This window comes from Dendrobates tinctorius, unplaced genomic scaffold (assembly GCF_039654945.1).
Source record: "Dendrobates tinctorius isolate UK_male_01 unplaced genomic scaffold, ASM3965494v1 ptg000027l, whole genome shotgun sequence".
Lineage (NCBI taxonomy): Eukaryota > Metazoa > Chordata > Amphibia > Anura > Dendrobatidae > Dendrobates > Dendrobates tinctorius.
Window position 1 is genome coordinate 13,028,019 of NW_027361695.1, and position 25,844 is coordinate 13,053,862.

Consider the following 25,844-nt stretch of genomic DNA (forward strand, 5'->3'; position numbering starts at 1 on the left):
GGCTGTAGCTGCGACGGTGCGGATGCCAATCCTGGACATACACACACACATACATACACACATACACACACACTTTGAGCTTTATATATTAGATATATATATATTCCTTTTTTTTGTCTTTTTCCAGTTAAGAAACAAATATGTATTTTTTTTGCTCCCTATTAAACGTCTCAAACTAGAAATGAAGGAACCAATTAAGTTTGTAATTTAATACAAATTTTTTTGAAAATAACCCCTTACCTATTCACGTAAGTTGTCATCCGTTTGTAGCGTGATCCGCTTTTATAGAAAACTGGATCTGTTACAAATGGAATAAAAACCTAGGTGCACTTTGGATCCATAGTACTAGGGGTGTTTCTGAACACAAGTGTTCTGAGCACAAGTGTTCTGAGCATACGCAGTCCTTAAAGGGGTTGTTGACTAACTGGACTATCCCTTCTTAATTGAAGTAGTCCCCTTAAAATAAAAAAATAATATATTTACCTGCCGCCCCAACGTCGTTCCACCAATATCAGCGCCAAGAGTCCCGGAGTTTGCGTGGCCTTTAAAAAACAGATCAGTTATCAGATGACTAGTAGTGATGAGTGAGCGTGCTGGGATAAGGTGTTATCCTGCCTTGCTTGTATGCTATCCGAGTGACTTCGGCGTGCTCGAAAAATATGTTCAAGACACTTCAGTTGCGTGTCCACAGCCACAACACATATAGGGATTGCTTGTTTGTTAGGTCATCCCTGCATGTCTTGAGACTGGCGAACAACTACGAGACATGTAGCCGCGGGGACTTGAACATATTTTTCGAGCATGCCGAAGACACTCGGTTAGCACCCAAGCATGCTCCGATAACACCTTATCCTGGCACGTTCGCTCATCACTACAGAAGACATAACGGTTGACCATCCATTACAATCCGTGTCCCATAGACTTCAATGTCGAAAAAAAAATGGATCGATTTCTTTTTCTTTGTCTGGATAAAAAAAAAAAAGTTGCGCAGACTTCAATTTTTGATCATGTAAAAAAAATGGATTGCCGCTTGAAAGGAAGCATACGGAAGACATTTTCGGTAACTTATGTCCTCTTTCAAATGAATGGATCTTGTACTGGATCTTTGCTCTTTCCATTTTTATTAATCCGAAAACAGAAATAACTATTGGAAATATAAGCGTAACCTGAGATAAAAAAAAATACACCACCTCTAGCAAAAGAATGAAATCTGCACGATGATGATAAAATGTGTATTTAATGTAAAACAAAAAAAATAAAAATAAATAAATGATCAAATAAAAATAATAATATAATTAATAAAATAATACAAATTAATGATATAGGAAATAATCTAATAAATAACCCAATAAATAGATGAATGAATAATAATTTGGCCTCTCTTTATCAGACCAATTTAATGTATTACCAATCTACATATATAAATACCTGTCTGTGTTCATCAACTCATGAAATACATTTACATTTGACCGGCTTGCTTTTTCTAAAATTTCCTGCACCCCGACCAAGGGCCAAGTTAGTAATAATATAATATTATTTTTAGTATTATAAATAATAAACTAGTGCCAAATAATATAATAATCAATAAAAATAAAGAATATAAAAAAAAAAATAATAATAATTTAGGAGATATTGCCATAAGTATAGAATATGTAACTCAAAATATTTAGGTTTGACATAAAACATTTATAGTAAATAAAAACGTAGATTTTTTTTATTTCAAAATCACAATCCGGAGGTTGAGTGCCTTTAATGTAGAATGTTACGATCGTATTTTAGCATTGGTGGATGATCTATGAATCCTACTTTTTTTTTCTCTCGTATCTCTCATGGTCCAGTTGATTTTTTTCTTAATTTGTGGATGTTAGATGGTTATTCCTTTGATTTTATTTTTGCGATACCCAAGAGGCCATTAGACTTGTCATGAGAGTTGGCAAATATGTACTTGGAGTATTTTGAATGCCATATGAGACGGAGCAGGTGACGTCCCTCCCGACCATGAATACAATACTCCTTTTCCTTCCTTCTTTCTTTCTCTCCTTTATTTTGCTTACATTCCCCTTGGATAGCAGGCAGAATCTTATCCTTACTTCTTCAAGCAGATACAATATTCTTTTTTGGGGTGTCTGAATAGGACTCCAGCAAAGCAATGCTGCAATATGATAACATGCTGGAGGTTGCTATATTTTTACGAATTCAAAAAAAAACTTATACCGATATATTGTCAACCATAAAAAAAAAAAAAAAAAAGGGAAAGGATGAATGAGAGAACGAATGAATGGACATCTTGGATTGAAATCTCAGTACTTTGCACCATTTGCTATCCTGTGAGATCTTGACGATTGTTTGTTCTGCTTGACATAAATCTTTTAACACTCCATTCAGCTCACTGCTATGTTTTTTCTTGTATGATTCAACTCGTATCTGCTACATTCACTTTGGACGTTTCAGGCGTTTCGGCATCTGGGGAGCCGGCCATAACCTTCCATTTATCTGGCTTGTCTTCCTGCGCCAAAAAGCATGAAACCCGACTATAACATTCCACATTAATGGCATGAAAAAAAAATGTGCGCAAATCACAAAAAAACAAGCATGCTACTTTTGACATATGTTCCCATGAACTGTATTTTTTGAAATTACTGCTCATTAAACATAAAAATTTTGTATAACACATATCCAATGACGTCTGTTCTCTGTATTATTATACTGTTGTTGTCATTTTATAATGTCGATTCCGAGACGATTGCCATTCAGTGCATAAAATATTAATTTCCAGTACATTAACTAATGATAAAATATTATTTATTACATTTTTTTTTCATAATTGCACAAGTCACTTTTTATTTTTTTAGTTTTTTTCTTTATTTATTGTTAGGGTTTGATTTTGATTTTTATTATTATTATTTTCATTATTATTTTTATTATTATTTATGTTAGGGTTTGATTTTTATTATTGTCATTATTATTTTTATTATTATTATTTATGTTAGGGTTTCATTTTTATGATGATGATTACTATTATTATTATTATTATTATTATTATTATTATTATTATTATTTATGTTAGGGTTTGATTATTATTATTATTATTATTATTAATAATAATAATCACAATAATATTAATATTATTATTTATGTTAGGGTTTGATTTTTTTATTATTATTATTATTATAGATATTATTATTATTTTTATTATTAAGTATGGTACATATTTTATCCATTAGCACAATAAATATATACATATTTTATATTTACCGTATTATATAATTATTTATTGATATATATCAGAAATATAATTAAAGAGTAAATATTACAACTAATTATCATTAAAAAAAGTTTGCTTAGGCTTTTTTTAGATCCACTAGTACATCAATTTATTGACATTTCAATATTTGGAGTATTAATTTCATTTAATTATGATTAAAATACTCTTAAAGATAGGATAGTCAGTCTATGATTAAACATATTGTTTTTTTAATAAACATAAATTACATAATACAGTGGTTAATTTAAGAAAAAAAATATTTCTGGATTTTATTTTATTTTTTTCAATGCTTGGAAACCTAAAGAACACTGTTTAGGTAGAAATAATAATTCAAATAACATAAAAAAAAGTTTGAGTTTCTCCCCCTGCAAAAAAAAAAATGAAATAAGAGCATGCTTGAAGCATATATGTTTGTGTGTGTGCTTCCGTGTGTTTATTTCCGGCCTCCAGATATCTGTTATGGAATGTTTGCAGTTTGCAGTTGTTCCCTCTTCCTGTGATTAACTTTGAAATTTTTTTTCATTAACCTTTACTAAAAAATTTTTGTTCAACTCTCGCGAATAAAAAGTTAATAAGAAAAAGACAAACAAAAAAGAACTCACACACACAAGTTACTTTTTTATTTAGACTGTTCCTGTAAGTTACGCAACGCCAGCCTAAAAGCAGAAGCGTCAGCCTGTAGCAAAGTGTTTTTGAAAAAAATGCTGAAAAATACAGAGTATGAAAAAATGAGCAAATTCTCTTCCGCTCGAAATCGCTAATAACCTTATTTCACCCTTTATCGAGTAGTCATTTCCGATTCTTCACGTTGAAAAAAAATAAAACCTATTTTGTGTCGTTTTTCACCGATCAAACATCACATGATCACCGCTAATATTCAGGTTTAGGAAACTTATGTGGTGTCTCTTGTTTATTCATACTGTTTGTACTGTACGTAAATCCTTTGTTGTCTTAGATTCCTGTGTTAATACTTCCCTCCTCCCCCCCCCCAAAAAAAAAAAATTACCAAATTGATTTTTTGGGTTTAGGTTTTTTTTGTTTCTTTGTTTGTTTTACAAAAAATTATTTTTGTATAAACTTTTTTGATTCTTTTACATTGTTTTATTTCTTTTTTTTATGCCTTAATATTTCAATGGCAGAAGGCCTTCTGAATTGAAAAATTTCGAGATCTTTCGATGGCCAGAACATATCATTTATCAAAGTTGTTCTTCCGCCGGCGTACGCACTTGTTTCATTTGTGCTTTTGGTATCTGAAGAGAACTTTTATTGCAGCCTTACATTTCATATTGAAATCTCCTAGAAGATTACCCACTTGAGCTATAGAACAGTAACAGCATGCACAGCAGGAGACTGAGTGTTTCTCAGTGGTGGGCAAAAGTGTTTTTTTTTCCCCGCTTCCAACAAAATAAGCCACATTATTTTTCGCTATGATTTCGCCTTCTTTTTTAATTAGTAAAAACAAATAATGGTGTTTTTCAACTTATTTCATCCCCTACGTATTTTAATTTAATTTTTTAAGAGTAGTATTATAGTTATTACAGTATTATTAGTACATAAGGCAAAAAAACCCATACTTGTTCTACAATACATCATATAAATATTTTATTTCTTTAGATTTAGAATATTTAAAGAAAAAGCAAATATAAAAAATGCACAGATTTTCAACTTTTTTTAATTAGTTATTTTTTTTTAAAAAATGCAAATGTTTTGCAACTTTAAATTCATTCCAGGCCTTTATTTAATTAATTATTTTTGCTGTGATTTATTAAATATATAGGGTTAATGGGTCTAAATAATCATAAATGACAATAAACATAGGCATTACAAATTTGCCTGAATCTTAATGTTTAAGGAATTTGCCAAAATTCAAATTCGGTAATTTGCTTGAATTTGGCTAAGAAATTCGATTTGTCTCAAAGCTATTCAGTGCAAATCAATCACAATCATCCCCTTTAGCCTCTGCTGTCTTTCCGGACCCTGGAGCAGAATAAAAATGGGGGAACAAAAATACTCATCTTGCGGTTTGGTTTCCCTACTGCCACGGCAAATCCAGTTCGAAGGGAGAAGTCAGATGGCCGTATATCCCAGACGGAGATTGGAATGTGTGGACTGGCCAGCGGGTCTTCTGACTCGATTGTGACTGCTGTTCAGAAATGCGTGAAGCTGTGGGGAGAGCTGCCGGCCAGTCCACGCATTACGCTCTGATCTTGATCCGATTTATACAGCCATCTGATTGCTCTTTAATAGTGTCCTCCGTCTCTTCCGTCATCTTCACTCAGTTCAATGGAATGGAGGGTGAATATATTTTTCTCTGCTGCCTACAATTTAGCAAACTAACAGCTGGCTGAATTTTCACAAAGCAAAATGCCAAAAAAAAGGATTCATGAGAAACGCTATTATTTTTCCAAAAGTTGGGGAGAATTTAATTCACCACAAACAGATTCGCTCTATTCTAAGAAACCTACCAAAAAGTGTATAAAAGTGTATAAAATTATCAGACCCTCAGATTAGAGAACTTAGACATCTATCTGCAGAAAATTTCTTTAGTAATCAATTTGTTTAGACTTATTCATGGTTAGGGACTTAAGTGAGCGTGGCTAAATTGGAACTTGTGCCCTAATATTCAAAAAATATTGACATGTATGCTTGTGTTAAGTGAATGCGCTTGTTCAACAAGTGAAGGCAATCCCTTGTATGTGCCAGTGCCCCCAAAAATTGGGGAAAAAAAATTCCCTTTGACGTATATGTGGTCAATTTCATAGAAAAGTCCTGTGAAATTTTCATTTGATATTTTATTTATATGTAAAAAATAATGTCCATACAATTTTTGTGTGTAAGTGTGTGATTTCAACGACCTCCAATACGTGCAAAAAAAAATTCCTGTGGAAACGTATGTGAAGTCCATGTGTTGCGAAATAGTGAAAAAAACAATCAATAATTATTCATTTCTTATCATTCATTACGAGGTCATTTAAGAGGCAGACAATGGATGCAAATAAAAAGTAAATCTAAACATAAAATAAACATTAACATAAAGGTTTCTGGAAAGTGATACAAATGGATTCAGCTATTCTTGACATTAACGGGTCATTTACTACCGGTGGAACAAGTCAAACTTACACCAATATGATGCCCTCATTGCTTTGTCCGCCTACAGATTAAAGATAGTTTGGGAAAACTGGCAGTAGGAGATAATGTTTCCTACAGCACCACCAAAGGGAAAATTAGGTATTACACAGTGTATATTCAAATTAGTTGGTTGTCTGTGTAATGCAGGAAAAGAAAGGTCCTCCAGAGAATGAGAAACTATTTGTGCTGCCAAACTCAGACATCTGTAAATTATTGTCCTAGGATAGAACCTTATCGTCGGACTGGTTGCCGGTCTACTGACCCAAACTCAACAGCCTTTGATGCTGTAGAGGAGTTCAGGTCAAGAGACACTTGGCTTGTTGGAACATTATTATTATTATTATTATTATTATTATTATTATTTATTGTTATAGCGCCATTTATTCCATGGCGCTTTACATGTGAGGGGGGTATACATAAAAACAAGTACAATAATCTTAAACAATACAAGTCATAACTGGTACAGGAGGAGAGAGGACCCTGCCCGCGAGGGCTCACAATCTTCAAGGGATGGGTGATAATACAGTAGGCGAGGGTAGAGCTGGTCGTGCAGCGGTTTGGTGGATCGGTGGTTACTGCAGGTTATAGGCTTGTCGGAAGAGGTGGGTCTTCAGGCTCTTTTTGAAGGTTTCGATGGTAGGTGAGAGTCTGATATGTTGTGGTAGAGAGTTCCAGAGTAGGGGTGATGCGCGAGAGAAATCTTGTATGCGATTGTGGGAAGAGGAGATAAGAGGGGAGTAGAGAAGGAGATCTTGTGAGGATCGGAGGTTGCGTGCAGGAAAGTACCGGGAGACGAGGTCACAGATGTATGGAGGAGACAAGTTGTGGATGGCTTTGTATGTCATGGTTAGGGTTTTGTAATGGAGTCTCTGGGCAATTGGGAGCCAGTGAAGGGATTGACAGAGGGGAGAAGCTGGGGAATAGCGGGGGGACAGGTGGATTAGTCGGGCAGCAGAGTTTAGAATAGATTGGAGGGGTGCGAGAGTGTTTGAGGGGAGGCCGCAGAGCATGAGGTTGCAGTAGTCAAGGCGAGAGATGATGAGGGCATGGACTAGGGTTTTTGCAGATTCTTGGGTGAGGAATGAACGGATGCGTGAAATATTTTTGAGTTGAAGTCGGCAGGAAGTGGAAAGGGTTTGGATATGTGGTTTGAAGGAGAGATCAGCATCAAGGATTACTCCGAGGCAGCGAGCTTGTGGGACTGGGGAGAGTGGGCAGTCATTTACTGTAATTGATAGGTTCGTAGGGGGGGTCACGTGAGATGGGGGAAAGATGATGAATTCTGTTTTGTCCATGTTGAGTTTCAGATATCTAGTGGAGAAGAAGGATGAAATAGTGGACAGACATTGAGGGATTCTGGTTAGTAGGGAGGTGATATCTGGTCCAGAGATGTAGATCTGTGTGTCATCAGCATAAAGATGATACTGAAAGCCATGAGATTCTATGAGCTGTCCCAGGCCAAAGGTGTAAATAGAGAACAGCAGGGGCCCTAGGACTGAACCTTGTGGGACTCCGACAGATAGGGGGCGAGGTGAGGAGGTGGTGTGTGAGTGGGAGACGCTGAATGTCCGGTCTGTTAGGTATGATGAGATCCAGGAGAGGGCCAAGTCTGTGATGCCGAGGGATGAGAGGGTCTGTAATAATAGGGAATGGTCCACTGTGTCAAAGGCAGCCGACAGGTCCAGGAGGAGGAGGACAGAGTAGTGTCGCTTGCTCTTGGCAGTTAAGAGGTCATTGGTGACCTTAGTAAGGGCAGTTTCAGTGGAGTGGTGTGACCGGAAGCCAGATTGTAAGCGGTCGAAGAGGGAGCAAGAAGAGAGATGGGAGGACAGTTCAAGGTAGACGTGTTGTTCCAGTAGCTTGGAGGCGTATGGGAGAAGTGATATAGGGCGATAGCTAGATACAGAGGATGGGTCAAGAGAGGGCTTTTTGAGGATAGGTGTGATGGAGGCATGTTTAAAGCTTGAGGGGAAAACACCAGTTGTTAGTGATAGGTTGAAGAGATGGGTTAGGGTTGGGATGAAGACTGTGGTGAGGTTTGGGATGAAGTGGGATGGGATCGGGTCGAGTGCACAGGTGGTGAGATGTGATCTTGAGAGTAGAGTGGAGAGTCGATCTTCTGTAATGGTGGAGAAGTTGGTTTTGAAGGTGGAGGGCTGGGAAGTCGGGAGGAAGGGCTCTGGGGGTTGTTGACCAAAACTGTCCCTGATGTTATCAATTTTCTGCTTGAAAAATGAGGCAAAGTCTTCAGCTGAGATGAGTGGGGAGGGAGGAGGTGCTGGGGGGCGGAGGAGAGAATTGAAGGTGTTGAATAACTGTTTAGGGTTGTGAGACAGGGAGGATATGAGAGATGAGAAGTAGGTTTGTTTAGCTGTGGCGAGTGTGGTCTTGAAAGTAGTGAGGGACTGTTTGAATGCGATGAAATGCTCGTTGGAGTGGGATCTTTTCCATCTGCGCTCAGCAGCCCTGGAAGCTCGCCTCAGCTCTTTGGTCAGGCTGGTGTGCCAGGGCTGTCTGTTGATTTTGCGAGTTTTGGTATGTGTAAGTGGGGCAGCGGATTCCAAAGCTACAGCTATTGTGGTGTTATATAGAGCGGCAGCGTCATCCGCATTGTGTAAGGAACTTATATCTGTAAGAGGGAGGAGGGATTCGGAGAATGAGTGTAGGTCAAGGTGTTTAAGATTCCTGCGAGGGTGTGAAAGTTTGTGGGGTGGGGATTGTAGACATGGAGTGAAGAGGGAAGAGAATGTGAGCAGGTTGTGGTCAGAGAGAGGAAGAGGTGAGTTAGAGAGGTTAGATAGGGAGCAGAGGCGGGTGAAGATGAGGTCCAGTGTGTGGCCATCTTTGTGGGTGGCTGTAGAAGACCATTGAGTGAGGCCGAAGGAGGAAGTGAGAGATAGAAGTTTAGTGGCAGCTGAGAGGGAAGTGTCAATGGGGATGTTGAAGTCGCCCATGATGATAGTAGGGATGTCCGCGGAAAGGAAATGAAGTAACCAGGTGGTGAAGTGGTCAAAGTGGTCAAACATCATCCATAGTTAGACCATGCTCCACATATGTGTTTATTTGGCCTAACCGTTCTTCACTCTGGTCAAGAGATGATGATTCTTAACAGAGGACCCCAGTATTAACTTAAAGAGCTTTTTTAATTCATGACTGTGAGATGTCAGTTTAATACAGACATGAAACATTGACTGCACTCAGATGGGCAGACCCGGTCCGACCTCTGGTTATTCCAACCTGAGCTAATTGCTTTATACGTGTTCAAGAAGGCCTGGCCTGCCGATCTGAGACCAATCAATGTTTCATGTTTGTATTTTACTGGCATCCCAGAGTCTTGACCCAATCGTCTTGTCCAGTCTTCTTATCTGAGCAGGGTTTGTGTTTTATGGATGTATGAAAATGGCTGAATGAATATTAAAAAAATTCCCATGACTTTAAGGGTCTATTATACAACCAACCTATCGAGAAAGAAAGATTAAGAAGTAGAAAGGTTCAATGACTTCTATATTGACCAGTATGTTTCCATACTAGAGAGAATTATCCTCCTATGTGAATAGCATGTCATCATTAAAGTCATTGGTGTCAAGGTTAAAAGATCCAATTCCAATTTTTGTACTCGGGCCCAAGATATACAAGCTGTGTGATGTCATGCAAGGAATCCCATCAACACTTTGGGACCATATAAACATATTTCCCTTCCCCGTAACCCATAGCATAGGCAAAGCCCCAAAGATCTTTCCAGATGCTCCATACATCAAGGTTCTACAAGAACCATTGCCCTCACAATAATGGTGAGTAAGTGATAGAGGTTTCCTACTACTACCATAAATGATAGAACATATAGCATCAAAGAGCAGTTATCAAAAACTATAAATATTCCCAAAATTGCCCCCAAAAAACCTTTACCATGAGACAACATCAGATCTTAATTTCTTATAAGTTCATTTTTACTTGTGTTTTAGCATTTTCTGTATCTGGACAAAGCTGTGTAAGCCTTCTGCCCATCATAAATGACCCTAAAATACAATGTGTCATCTTTTTGTCTCTATGTTACGGTTTTAAATGTAGAATAAGTATTACTAAACATTATGTCTAGTTAATAAGTTCATAAAGAAAACTAATGCTCTCCATTCATTCATAAGGTTTAGGGACACCTAAGTGAATAATCTAGTCCATGCTTAGGTATTTTTTATCTTTCTATTATTAATTATCTATTTTTGATCATTCTATTTTTATACTAGGCTTCATTGGGTGAAAAAGAAAAAAAAAATGTTATTTCTCTTCTTCTAAACTGTGTTTTTCTCCACACATGAAAACAAACAGATGCCGACAGAGCTCAAAAACATGGCATGGATGAATTCATATCTTCAAACCCATGTAACTTTGATCACGCCACCCTATTCGAGATGGTTCAGCGGCTTACACTAGACCATAGACTCAACGACTCGTACTCTTGCCTGGTAAGTTGCCAATACTTTATGTAGGGTGGTCAAGCTTTGAAGTTGGTGTGATGTCATATGGGGTTGGTTTTCCATAGTAGAAAATTAAATAGTAGTGACTTAAAGGGGTTGTTCATCTAAAACATGTCGATAAATGTGTCAAAATTAGTAAGTTTGTGTTCTACATGGGACAGCATTTTATGTATCTGCATGTGATCAGAGCTGTATGTATTGGATGACTGCTTATTTAAAAAGCTAAGCCAACCCCAGTCTCTAGGAAGACAAAAACTTTACAGGACCACCCGAGTGTTTTTTATTGCTCCCTTTGTTAGCCATCAGTAATATGTATACAATGGGGCCAATTCATAAAAGCTTTTACACCAGCACAGTGACTTAAAAGTTTTGAGAAGTTTCAAAATATTTGTGCAACATTGAGTTGCGTGAACATTTTGTGAATCTTGGTGTTTGCGACAGTTTGAATTGTCTCTGCTGTAAGGGGGAATCATTGGAAGAGCTGGGTCCATGCACATCCAATTAATTACAAGTGATGGCATCTTGCACCTCTTAATAAATGTGTTGCCTTGCACTCTATCAAGATTAGCTTACCATGAGCATGCGCTACTCCAGTCCTGATGAATCAGGCCCATTGTGTAAATTAAACTATTTACCCGTCGTTGCCTTCTGTGGTTTCCAGCAATGATTCAGTCCTCTACTGCATCATGTGGTCACAGTTATGGCTATCCAACTCACATAACATATCTTTGTGGATCAGAAATCACAAGTAAGGCTTGTATTACGTAAAGGAATTAATGATCCACAGTGTGAGGCAGCAGGCCAGAGTCGCATGATGCAGCAGGGAGAACTATGCAGCACTGGAAACAGCAGAAAATAGCAATTGTTAGGAGGCAAGGATGGAAGGGGCAATAAAAAAAGTTGAAGTGGTCTTTTTAGATTTCCAAGTTATTCAACTGTAATTCTACAAATACTGTTCAAATGTACCTCTATATGACCTCAATTTCGTGTTCCATTGGATACCATATTAGTGAGTTATTTTCCATAGTGGAGAATAATTCCATAATATGGAATACAAATTACTATTCAGTGGCACACTGTGTAATATAAGAGCCATAGGAACACATGTTGTCATAGAGATGTTTCACCTTTCAGCTTGAGTTTTAGAAAAGGTAATTAATGTGATGTGATATCTCTTGCTACCAAAAGTGGTTGGCCAAATCTATATTTTGTGCCAGTTTATGTCAATACAGATAGCATCCCAAAACAGGCTTTTAGAGTTAGGACAGTTTCCGCTGTAGGGGTGCAAGGAATCAGGGCGTCATGTAGTCCAAGTTAGGAATTGCACCTAAAAAAATTTTATGTTACTTCTCATCAAATACAGTTAAAAAAGTATTCCTAAGTTATTTAACAAAAATAATACTTTCTGAACAGCCTGGAAGAAAGTATATATTTTTTTCTTGGTTAAAGATTAGTGAGGAGGTTTGATGTTTGTTGGGTGTGTAAACAATTCCATTATACGGAACATCGCTTGTGCTCTACCTTCTAATTTGCCTCCTTTGGTCTGTACTTTACTCACTAGCCATTCGTAATCAATACTAAAAGCAATAGGTATCAATTAACAGTAGCTTAATACCATAACTACTATCCATATGGGAAAGCTATAATTGTACAATTAAATCAAGCTCTGTTGCATTTTCATGGATCATTGGTTGTAGTGTTTTTAGGGTCATCTGCTCGGGGCTGACAGACATCTGTTCATATACTGACAAGCAATGAAAATGGAGCTGTAGAGCCATGAAATAAAGGGATCTGTGTGTAATGTTCTAACTTTATCATAAATTCTCTTCTTTGATAAATCCTCATCCCTAGATCCATACAGATGTAATACAGATATTGATTTCTATAGCTGCATCCTTCATCTATAGATGAACCTAAGTCAACAAGCAAGGACTAGTCTGGAACTTTGCTCCTCAAGACCAACGTACATGGACTCAATCTTTGCTATGTTTGAGCCTGTTTGGTGGCACTTACAGTCAATATAGTTTTGTGCCACCAAACAATAGCTACTTGGGGGGCCATAAAATATGCCATAAATTGGATATTCTCTGAATCTTGATACCGCAATGCTGCATGGCACATCATTCCAGAGGGATTCAGAAAATATCTCTATATAATAAATATTGCATCTGTTAAAAAAAATGTTTAGTTTTTTTTTCCAAAAAGAGGACCCCAAGAGCACAACATGGGCCCATAGACTCATTGGAGGAGCTTTATTAGCATAGGAATATCAGCTGATTAGGCTACCGAATGTAGAAGCGGCGTATGACAGCTATGAGTCCATTCTTCTGTTAGTCAAAAAGCCACAAAATATTATGTGCCATATCTGGGGCTGACTACCGTCGGTGAAACCTGTAAAGGGGCTCTAAAGGTATGGGGGCCGCTTCCACCTCCAAAGCAGTTAGCAGCTTCTGTCATTGACCCAAAAATTGGTACATTATACTGAACTATTGGACTGCAAAGAGCCCATATACTGTTTTTTCACGCTAGCCCTTTTCTGTCTATGTCAAAATCTATGTCATATGGCTAATAGAGGCAAAGAAACACAGCGAACTAAGAGTTATAAGTCCATTTTATCCCCCTGCCTCACCCCGCCTATGACACTGTTCCTTCCTGCTTTGTCATACACACACACACACATATATATATTAGCATCTGTGACATAGCAGGAAGGTACAGCGTAGGTGGACAGAGGCGGAGGGAGCTCCTTTCTCATGTATACAGTCATTCCTGAAATAAGTCTCCATGATTCTTACAATTTGAGCATGCCCCCTAGGAACTCTTTTTGAACACATGTACTGTATCTACTCCAGTAGACCCAACTTGAGAAAAAGATTATATATATGATCATTGTGTATTAACCTTTTTGAATTTGCCATTTTTTTTTCTTCTAGGGTTGGTTCAGCCCCGGTCAAGTGTTTGTCCTTGATGAATATTGTGCCCGCTATGGAGTAAGAGGCTGCCATCGACACCTGTGTTATCTTAGTGACTTATTGGAAAGAGCAGAGAATGGAGCCATGATTGACCCAACCTTGCTTCATTATAGTTTTGCCTTCTGTGCGTCACATGTACACGGCAACAGGTACAATATTCCAAGAATTTTGGTTAGAAAATCTAAAAAGAAAAAATGAAAAGCTCAGCTTAATAATGTCAAGCTTACGTTTTTTTTTTTAAATAATTAAAGGGAGTCTGTCAGCAGGGTTTTGCTATGTAATCTGAGAGCAACATGATGTAAGGGCAGAGACCCAAATTCAGGCAATGTTACTTATACGGTTGCTTGTTGTCATTTTGATAAAATCCCTGTTTTCTCTGCTGTAGCTTTAGCAGTGCTCAGAATGCTGAGCTGTGTATAACCCCACCCACACCACTGATTGGCTGCTTTTTGTGTACACTATACATTGACAGGAAGGTGCTAATCAGTGGTGGGGTCGGGTTACACAAAGAAGTTGACTAGGAGGCATGAGGAACCTAGTCCTGTTGTCAGTAACCTCCTGCAGATAAAACAGTGATTTTACTGAAACAGAAACACACAACCTACAAAGAAATTAAAATAAATTCCACTAAAGGAATAACAAATAAATTCCTAAAATCTATTTAATTGAGTCCACAAGTTCTGACCTAGAGTAAGGGGTGTTTTATGAAAAATTCATAACTTTTTTGCTGTTTTGCCTCAGACCCTTCACTTAAAAAAAAAAAGTTTGCATGAGGGGGATTAGCCAGAAAATGACAGCTGAACTCTACATCAGCTTATAGCCGCCATAGATTTAATTTTCTTAGTGAGGTTGGAAATAAGTGGGTACAAATCCACGCTGCCAATGGTCCAGAAAGGGGTAGGAGACCGAAATGGTTGAAATCCGGTTTTATTAGTCGATGCGTTTCAAACTAAACATACATCTTCCATCAGGACAAACCACAATTCCTCATTGCGATTTGTCCTGATGAAGACGTATGCTTACTTCGAAACTCGTTGACTAATAAAATCGTATTTCAATCAATCCGGTCTCCTACCCCTTTCTGGACCATTGGCAGCGTGGATTTGTATCCACTTATTTTCGGCCTCACAGGTTTCTTCATATTGTGGATGCGCGGCAGCCTACTTTCTAAGCTGCTGTAGGGGTTGTGACTCCCAAACCCCTAAGGTGAGCATAAATTGTTTTTCCCACTCGGATAAGACCCTTTGGCATTTATTGTCTCCCCAGTTTTTCATTCATTCAGATTTTATTTTCCGGCACATGTATGGCTCAAAGAAGCCTCCTTAATCCAACAGGCTTTTGGATCAAGATTAACATCTGATACATTAGTCTTGATAAATTTCCCCAATATCTGCCTCTCTCTGCCACCGTACAGGCTGAAATATACTTATTTTTTCATTACAGTTAAAGGATGGTAGTTTTTGTATATCTGAAAGTGGAACATTTTTTTTATTTATACTGACTAACTTCTCCAATTGCTACTGGTCCCCTGATTCTGGAACAATTTTTCTTTTTCTTTTGTGCCCCTCTATTCCAAAATTATGCCCCCTAGTAATAAACATGCAAATTTTGCATTCAAGCAACTGGGCATAGAACACAGAACTTCTCTGTGGGTGTGGTCATTTTTGATTGGCCAACATCAGAGGAGAAAAAGAAAACGCCCACAAAGAATTTTTGTGGTCTATGCCCAGTTAGTTGAAAGGGAAATTTTCATCTATATATCCAGGGGGCATATGTATGGAACACAGGGTCAAAGAACAAAAAGAAGAACTATTCCAGAATCAGTGGAGCAGCACCAATTGGAAGAGGCTCTCAGTTTAAATAAAAAAAAAATCAGTGAAAGTTTCTCTTTAAGGTACTCAAGTTCTGCATTAAATTCCTTGTTTGCCTTTAGAAAGTAACTTGGTGACTAGAAGGGGTTACATAGCCGTAATGCCTTCCTCTGAGCTCTGTATTACACAGCCAGCCTTTTGTCAGGTTGTTGAAGCAATAATATGGGTCACACAATGTACAAATTTTGACTTTCTTTTTAAGGTGAGTAAATGACTTTCTTTAATTAACAGGCACAATGAACTCCCAGTTGTTTGCGCCTGAGGGTACAGTAAACAAATAGGCCTCATTTTGGGAGGTTATAATAGGGCTCAGACTGATCCTTCCACTTAGAATCCTGGAGATTGAAGAAGAGGAAAGCTATTAAACAAACGTATTATCACTTTCTTCCAAATGTATGCTCGGTTGCCCTCAGAATTAAAGAGGACAAACATTATATGGCCTGTTATTTTTCGTGTATGAAAATGGATGCACATACCGTAAATTTTACAAGTTATTTTCAGGAAAATAGTCAAAGACCCAGATTAATTATTTATGGGATTTTTTCTTAAGTCATTTTCATTTTTATCTTTTTTTTAACATAATTCTTCAAAATGGTGCACGTGGTTCATGAATTTTTCACAAAGTCAAAAAACATCTTTATTTTTGTCTTTAATCTTTTTAGAGCAAAAAGTCGCACATTTCGCAAAATGTTGAAAAAATAGCTCCAAAAGGGGACTAAAGTCCATTTCCACAAAAAAAAAAAATGCGACTTTTCGAAATGTCTCAAATTATTAATCAAGTGAAATCTTCTGGAAACTGCAAACCCTGTCCACAATGACAAAAAAAAAGAGGTGCAACAAAAAGGTGACTTTAAAAAAAGTGCAAATTAAAAGAAGAATTTGGTGCAAATAAAGAATAGGCATAAAATGCCAAACATTTGGCAAAAGAAAGGGAGAGAATACAATAAGAGTTTAAAAGTTTTCCATAAGTTTATCATTTAAGAATCATTCCTTAAAATTGTAATATGATATCAATTTCATTTTTAACTCATTTCTCTATTATATACAGTTAATTTGACAACCTTTTATACCAATTGAATATGAATTTTAGCATTGCCTATCCCTACCGTCAGTTTGGCTTCAGAACAGGCTTAAAGGGTTTCCCATCTGAGACAGTTACAGTATATCTGTAGAGTAGCCATCAATGTCAGTTTTCAAAATTGTAACAGCTATCATTGTGTAGACACGGGGGTCAGCGGCTGCTCCAGTCCACTGGCTCAAGACCGTATGTACCAGGTGTCGTTCCACTAAACGCCTGATTTCCTTTTACCGTGGGCATAATACTACTCAGACAATACAGGGTGAGGGTAAAACAGTGTGGAAATACTTTATTGAACCACAAAACAGGCAAACAACACATAGAACAGTCCCAGCAAAATACCCAAGATGGTGCAAATTGCAGTGTCTCACCCTTCCACTGACTCATCGGGATTAGAGCCACTTTTAGAGCCAAATACCCCCACCAGTGGCACCCCGCTTCTAGTGGGCACCCACAGAGAGGCGATAATGACAAGTGTAGGAAGATGACGGAGAGAAGTGAGGTATGTGGCCAGGTGACCTAATTGTCCCATCCTGGATTTTTCAAGTGGTGTCTATTGGTTCAGCGATGGTCAATGGAGCAGATATGTGTTCTTCCAGCTGGTGCCATGTTCCCTTAAGCTGACATCCTGTAGAGTCACTTGGAACAGAGGCAAAGTTTCCTTATATAGTTCACAAGGGTCTTTCAAGCCACCATTCCATTCACAGGGGAAAGGGGTAATCATGTTAACCCACATTGTTTGATTATTTATAGTTTATCCTTCAATGTTTGCAAGTCAGCAAACTGCATGACCTGGTAAAATGTGTAATCAACATATCAGCTAACATAATTGTTCAATGACCTTGCATCCCTGTTTTGCAAAGATAACCATGCATAAACTGTAGGAGCTGATATAAGAAGTAAATAACAACCATTCATCAATTTACAAATATCAATTCAACCTACAAGAAGAGTCAATAATTCAGACAATAGTCTATGATTCTGGGCCTACGTAATTTACTCCTGGCATAATCAAAAAGAAATGCTGTGTCCTCACAGTCATTTTTTAGGTCCATGTTTAATTTACTTACTTACCTGTCATATCAGATGAAAAAGAGCATGATTAGTGTGTGTCCCACACTAATAATAATGTGACCTTTAAGGGTTTTCCAAGATCTTTCCAGAATGCTCTGCTCTCTTACCTCCCAGTTCCTGCTTCTTGAGAAATAATATGCTTCTGAATTGCTAATAATTTGTACCAGCTGTATGGTTGAGTTGCTGGCCCAAACTGATCTTTGTCATGTTGCAAGCAGAGGCAGTTTTGTCTTTGCGGTATTGGAGAAGCCCCTTAGGACTGCAGCCAACCAGATCCAGTGATCTGGTCAGCTTCATAGCTGTGCTTATAAGCTCAATAGCTAAGGGCTTGTAAGCACTGACCAGCCATCCCTGATAGACTGCAGAGGTAACCTGTTATCTCGGCAATGAGCGCTAAACTCTAGAATTAAAAATTTCTCAGTCCTTGAGAATGAAAAGGAATTTTAATAAGATGTAATTTGCAATGTTGTTTGTACTTAGCAATTTTACCCATTTATGATATAAAGAAAACTTCTTTAATATCACATAATAGTACACAAAAGCCTGTGTTCAATTATTGAATTAACCTTGCATGAAGGGGAATAGTAAAGAATTGACTCATTTCAGATTTTGACATTTCAATACCTCCTTTTCAAATTAACAGAACAGCAGGGATCCTTCCTATAGATTTTTTGTCTTTATTGAGTTGGAGAACAATGAGTTTTTTCACAGTTAGGTGCTTTTAATACATGTAAAAATGCCTTTACTTTGTCATTGAAAACTACTTTTAATCATTGACCCAGACCTTATCACTACCAAAAAGAATCTGTAATATTTCCTGGTGTCTTCTCTTGTTTAAAAAACATCCGTATTACTAACCAATCAACATGAAGATTAACCATTGGTTCCTTTAGGTTAAGCATGTTTTAATTAATTAAAGAACATGACAGCCTTAAATAGGCCTAAGAGGTTGTCAAGCTTGAATCAGGAGAGCTGGAGCCAGTCCGGGAATAATGGTCCGTACTGAGTGTCTACATGCTCTGATGCCACTCCTTCCGTATTAGCAATCAGTGCCCCAAACCACAGCAGTGGCATAGAGAGTGCTGTGCTAACTCTGAACAACACTCCCACCATTTCAATAGTTAAGGATGGAGCAACACCAATAATAATGTTGTTGTGTCCATCCTGGGCAGAGAAGGACAGGGGAGGTGTGTTTAGGACTCACCAAAGTGCTCCCCATGCCTTTGCAGTAGCAATATTGGACATGAATATAATGGGTTACAGATATAGAAGGAGAAACAGAGTGAATGCAATTAGCTATAGTGCCTATGTGTTACAACTTTATAGTCGTATTTATTAGGGGCGTAGAGGGTTGCTTTCAAGACAAAGTCATACTTAAGGGGTTTTCCAGTAGATAAAAATATTTACAAAAAGGTCTCAGACTGGATAAAAAAAAAATTGGAAGTGATAATTACCCTCTTTCCGACACTATCCCAATCTTCACTAGTACCTTCTTTCTGTCTCAAGCACAACATACTGAAAATAGCAGGAAATGCCTCCCAACCAATCACTAGCTGAGGTGGTTCACTGCTATGGCCAGTGATTGGTTGAGTGGGCATTTCCTTTCACTTTTGGTCTGTCCAGTTGGCAGTAGAAAGTAAAGACCAGCAACGACCGGTTAATCATTGGAGCTCTAGCTGCGTAAGATTGGCGTAGTATGCTCATTTCTTTTATGTTTTTAAAGTAGTCTGAGCCCTTTTAAAAATATTTTTGATTTTTTTAGACAAGCCCTTTAAGAACAGGGGTTGATACTGTCATATGAATCTTTCTCTGTGGTACACCATTTTTGTTGACTTCTAAAAATTGGGATCATGTTGAAGCAAGGAAAAATTACTTAAATGCTTATTGATTGGTCTTCTCATATTCGATCCGTAACATAAAAATTAGCATTGTTGTGCGATCAAAACAAGATATTCCATTGGTTGCAGTGGGCAATATTGCATATTTTTTTTCTAGCTTAAAGCCAGGTTTATATCTCTGAGTATGGCCCATGATAACAGGACTACCCACGGATCTCCTCTTGACTCAGCAGCTTCATATACTGTATGCCTATGAGACTGTAAAGTTCTGGTCAGGAGACCCACACTCGTTCTAGACACAATCTGTACTTAGACCATAAATGTCAGATGAGTGAAACTGGCCTTACGTATTTGATATATTTGTTCCACTGTGTTATCTCATTAGAGTAAAGCAGGCAGATTCTTATCCAATTAACAAGCCAATTTTCCAGTAGGTACTTTCTGACCTGAAGGTACTTTTGTACCAAAGCAGGTTTATCCACAGTATGTACCTAACTTTCACCCTGTAATTCTCTTCTACTCATTAATAAAGGGTGGTATGATCTCAGTTGATGGCCACATTTCAGAACTTTCCACAACCAGTAGAACCTGGGTGCCAACGTACTCCAATGCCGGAAATCCCTCCAATCCTGCTTTAGTTTTCTTTATGCATGATTTTTCTTTTCCTTCTTTTGTCCCTATTATGTTTTTTTTCTCAATTTGCTTTCTTGTATTCTTCTTATTTCATACTTTCTTCTATTTCTCATTTTATCTACTTTTTGTGTACACTGCATGTACCGTCCACACCACTCATGCACTACAGCCAATTAATGCCAGAATTACTTGGTGGCACACAGCAAAATGCAGAAGGTGATGGAGGCAAAGTGCCTAGCCCTTCTGGGATCGAACCAGAGCCTAAGAGAGATTCTAAAAGGGATTCTAAAAAACGGAAAGATTCCAAATCCCAGCCGAGTACTGAACCCAAAAGGTAAGGTGATTATAGTGTTGGAATATCTAGAATATACGTAAACATATCCCATCAAATTTTAAATTCTCATCCCTTACGCCTTATACTTTGAAGAAGCCCAACCCAACTCCCAAGCCATACCTCTCTGAACCCTTTAACCTCGTTATATAGAAATGCACCTAAAAAAAATGTTCTTTCTTTGGTAATAAATTGAGCGATGAATTAACTAACTGGTAGAACTTATTAGTTTTGGAGCTTGGTCTGGAAGCGTAAAACTTGGGTTTACATATCTTCTACAGTGTCTTGAAAAAAGTTTTTTAAAAAATATTTAGAAAACCGTGTATCATTGGCTTTACACTTCACCAAATAAGTTTGTGGGTATAACTTGAAAAAATGCGGAAAAGTTCTTTGACTATGCATACTTTTTCAAGGCATTGTAGTTTGAAGGAAGAATCGATTTATGATGTTGTGAATCTAGATGACTATTGGCCAAGCCAGCCAATTTCGGCAGAAATGGCCAAACATCTATTGTGCATGGGAGTGTCTTGACATGCCCCGTATGGCAGAAGTCTAGGAAAGAGGTATCAGGCACATTGGATTTCAAAATGCTGAATTATTTGTTCTTACAGAAGATACGCCACCACCAGAGGTGTCTAAAGGCCCCTTCTCTCTATTTAGAATTTATACATTCAGGGCCACAGGTGTATGCATAGTCAGAAGAAATAGTTGTCAATCAACATCTGTCATAGTGTATGGACCCTTTTAGGGTTTATATGAGATTAGAGAAAAATGGTCTGCTTATTTTTCCAGTAATAGTGCCACTACTGGTCACAGCATTTGTCTGGTATTGCAACTTTGAAAGATATAATTAAGTATTTCCAATGTGTTTGTGGTCATTGTTTGTAAATTTGTTAAAAATCTCTGTACAAAGTTCCCAGGAGCCTGTTAGCCAATGAAGGGGAAATATATTATTACATGGTGAAAACTTAAATAAATGAATGGACACATGGACATGCTGAGTCCGACAGAGTTAGAAGGAGTCTTTCACCCCCAAAACTCAAATTAAACCTTAAACATTGACTGTAGTGTAGATTTTACTACTTGACTTTTACATAAAAACTGTTTTATTACTTTTGCTAATTGGGAGTCCTCAGTCACCCTTGGCTCACTGCACACAAGATCACACAGTAGTGAGTGGCCGGTACAGGTGAAAGTGCACCAGCACTGGCATTATGTGGCGCTCCCTTGTCTCCTGCAGTGTCAGTGCGATGCGCAAGGTCACGGATCCAAATCAGGAAGCGCTCAAAGTAAACGCCGTTAATGAAGCTATGAGTACAACATTGGGCCGGCTATTTTCCGATAAAACATCAGGTAGCACTCAGCCGTGTTATACAGTCGTGTGAATGAGCCCTAAACACGATTATTTAAAAAACTCAACTTGGCTATGTGCACTCAATGTCTTTTTCATGCGGATTCTGGTGCGAAAGCTGCCTGAAAAACCCAACAGAAAATGCTTAAAAGAATGAACATAAGCACTTCTAGGCAAAAGCAACTTTCTTCACATTTCTTCAGGTTCTTTAATGTCTTTTAACCACTTCAGGTTTCTAAAGATGCTAAGCAGTTAAAACAAGCACTCTAATCATTCTTCTGGCATTTTTCGATCAAAAGACGCTCTACTCATTGAGTCAATGAGAAAGTTCAAAAGAAGCCCAGAAGATATCAGAGGTTTTTTCAGGGCATTTTGCCATAATTTTTGCTTATAAAAGCCCTAGTGAAAAAAAAAAACAACCGGGAAACAGCAATAAAAAGATGCTATAGAAAACATGCGAAAACCCTCTGGAAAAAATAACGCTATCATTTCCTAAAGCTTCTTCTGCTTGAAAAATTTGGCAGGTTCTCCTGAGTTTAAAGATCGTCGTGTTCACGTACCTTTTGAATATAATTCTGGAACAAAATTGTACTTTTTTATGTGTCAAATCATTTCTATTGCATTAGGCTTTAGGTTTTTTCAAACACTGATCCTGCCAGACAGTGGCAGGTTGGCCGATTCGACTCTTCATTTCCATATGCATTGCTTTGCACTTGTTCTATTTTATCACTAGATGTTGATTTGGATTTACATGCCGATAAAAAGAACTAGTAGATTAGTATTCTGTAAGATGAGGCTGGCTGTCAGTCATCATCTGCCACTCTGGTAATGAAGGTCAAGAACAGAGAGAAATCCACATGGCTATCAATCTCTTTTATTTGAAATAGACATTGATGGCGGGATCTGAGGTGGGTTGTCTCTTTGTATCGTGTATGTAGAAGGTCAGACAGTTAGACACAAGTAGCTTGCAGTCAGTGAGAAAGTGCGGAGAGGATGCGATTCAGATGTTATGGTACAGCCTGGAGGTGAGGACTGACAACATGACATAGCATCACATGCAGCTCGCCGCTGTCCAGGGTGCTTTTCTGTGTACGGTCCTGGCACCGTATATCTGATCATCACTCCAGAAGGGCGAGCAGTGTCCCAGCTAACCTTTAGCCTGATCATGACCTATGGCGAATGTAATAAGGTGACTCTTGACTATATACATTTCTACATCAATTACATCTGTCACCACATATATACTGTATCTAGGAGATGGAAAATTGGAGGAAATGAATAATTCAGAAGCTAAAGCTGGAGAAAAAACTGTATTCATCCTTATTCTTATATGTGTTAATCTCATTTACTGTGTAACAGGTCCTGAAAGAACGCTTTATAATTTTTATTTTGCATTCTTTGACATATGTTAAAATAATACTGTACAATAAATTTTCGATAAAACATAAGGTATCCCTCGTGCCATAGATTATTTGTATTTGCACATCTGTTTTGCTCGTTATATCATCTTAAAAGGGAATCTATCATCAGGATTTCAACCTTCCCCCCCAGAAAAAAGTATTATTTATGTAGCTCTTTCAAAGACAAGTCCAGCAACATCTTTTGTGTGACCATTCTGTTCCTCAATTACTGAGAAATCAGCTTTTGAATTGATATGCAAATTATATTGAAGAACTTTTAACAAATCTAAAGCCTCTGTCACTCCACATCTATTTCCCGACCGGCTCTGACTCCTCTTGCTTATAGAAATAAACTTGGCACTCAACTTTGGCTAAAGGCAGAAAAAGAAATGACTTTAATGTACATCCATAGGCAGTACAACAAATGTTTCGGTAAATCACTGACCTTCTTCAGTGTACTGACTGCATGAATGTAAGGAACATTGAATATGCAGGCTAATAGTTAATGATATAGTACTGATGGATAGAAAACTGTACAGTGTGATGGCCACTAGTAAAGTATCAGTGACCTTGGGGTTCTATCCAGAGTGTCCCATGTGGTGTCATCTGTTTGCGGTCCATCAAACAGATCTACCGGATCACACTACCACCACCGCATATTACCGGCTGTAACCGGATGACACCACATGGGACACTCTGTATAGAGCCCCAAGGTCATTGATACTTTACTAGTGGCCATCACACTGTACAGTTTTCTATCAATCAGTGCTATATCATTAAATATTAGCCTGCATATTCAATGTTCCTTACATTCATGCAGTTAGACACTGAAGAAGGTCAGTGATTGACCGAAACGTTGTACTGTCTATGGATGTACATTAAAGTCAATTCCTTTTCTGACTTTATCCAAAGTTGAGTGCCAAGTTTATTTCTATTACTGTACTGGTTTGGGTACCTTCTTGTGCACCACTTTTAACAGTTGTGCCACGGTTACTTCTGACAATCACAGGCCTCCTCTTGCTTGACTGACATCCTCTATGCTGTGTGGCTTCAGACAGAGGAGTAATCAAGTAGGACGAGGTGGCCCTGGGTGGAAAATGCAAGTAAAGCTGAAAATTGGTCAAAGGATGTGAGCCAAGAAATGAACCATGGAGAAATGGAAAAAGCTGGCCTTCTCTTATGAAACACGTTTATATTGACATCACGTGAATGGCCTTATTTGTGTATTACTAGCCTGGGAAAAATATCCCCAGGATATACAATGTGATGGAGACAAACAGATGATGAGGTATTAGGATGCACTGGGGGATGGGTAACCTAAGGTCTTTATGTGGATGTCATTTCATACTTATGTTAGCTTGACACTTACCACTTGCCTAAAATCTTGCAATCCAATCAAACCCCTTCATGATAATGTTGTTCAGTAGGATAATACTTGAGGAATGGCTTGAGGATCATGATGAAGAACTCAAGTTATTGATTTGTCTCCACATTCTCCAAATCTTAATGCAACTTGAGCATCTTTGGGATCAGTTTGGAAAACAAGTTTGATCCATAGAGGCCCAATATTGCATAATACTAGACTTGAAGGATCTGCAGCTAATGTGCTGATGCCACAGGACACCTTTGGAAGTTTTGTGGGGTCCATATCTCAACAGTACACGACTGGAACTGGGTGAATTTATTTGAGTGGAATTGATTTGTTCTGGAATTTTACAACAATTTGTATTCTCCAGAATGCAGTTTTTTCTTTGAATCTGCTTTTCACAAATTCAGTACAATGGCAGCCGGTTGGCCAGAATTTTGCAGACCCATAGAGGGCTGACAAAAGTGTATAAAAAAAAAATAGTCACCTCACCGGCTACTTCTGCTGCTCATTCTCCACTGTATTTTCCATGGCACCTTTTCAACAATTGTCATAAACTGAAACCTCAGGTATTGTCATGCTAAACCGGGATGTCCTGTGCCTAGTTGTGGCTGTTAGATGTGGCCTAGAATATGGGTCATAAGGTTGTAATGCCAGTCATGATGTCATGATGTGTGCCACGATCTTAGGACTCGCACTCTAGTCTGCAACTTCTGGGTGCAACAAGGGTGATTCCAACCTAGTGAGAAGATGCTTGGTGTGTCAACACATGGCAGCAGTAAGAAGAGGTGATGATGACCATACAGGGAACAATGAGCATTGGAGGTCAGCAGTGAAATGGGTATTAGTTGTTTTGTTTTCTAAAACTGACATTTATTATATCTAGAAATCTATCCAGATCATAAAATAGAGCCTAATAAACAACATTAAATTTGTGGAGGATAAATTTGCTCAAATCTAATCCCACGGTAAAATTTTTGAGATTTGGTGAATTTCCAGATCTGCTAATTTCTAGTTGCAGCTGTTGTGGTGGAGTGGGATAGACGTACACCAGGGTTGGGGAT

The 25,844-nt window shown here is 38.0% G+C and overlaps 1 protein-coding gene across 17 annotated transcripts in view; it reads left to right on the forward strand.

The window, feature by feature from the left end:
- Window positions 1-25,844, forward strand: part of CADPS (calcium dependent secretion activator) — a 482,209-nt gene that overhangs the window by 295,548 nt on the left and 160,817 nt on the right. For all 17 annotated transcript variants that reach the window (XM_073569792.1, XM_073569796.1, XM_073569794.1 and 14 more), the window contains exons 12-13: window positions 10,718-10,854; window positions 13,800-13,987. In XM_073569792.1, the coding sequence (XP_073425893.1) occupies window positions 10,718-10,854; window positions 13,800-13,987 (325 nt within the window). The remainder of the gene's footprint in view (window positions 1-10,717; window positions 10,855-13,799; window positions 13,988-25,844) is intronic.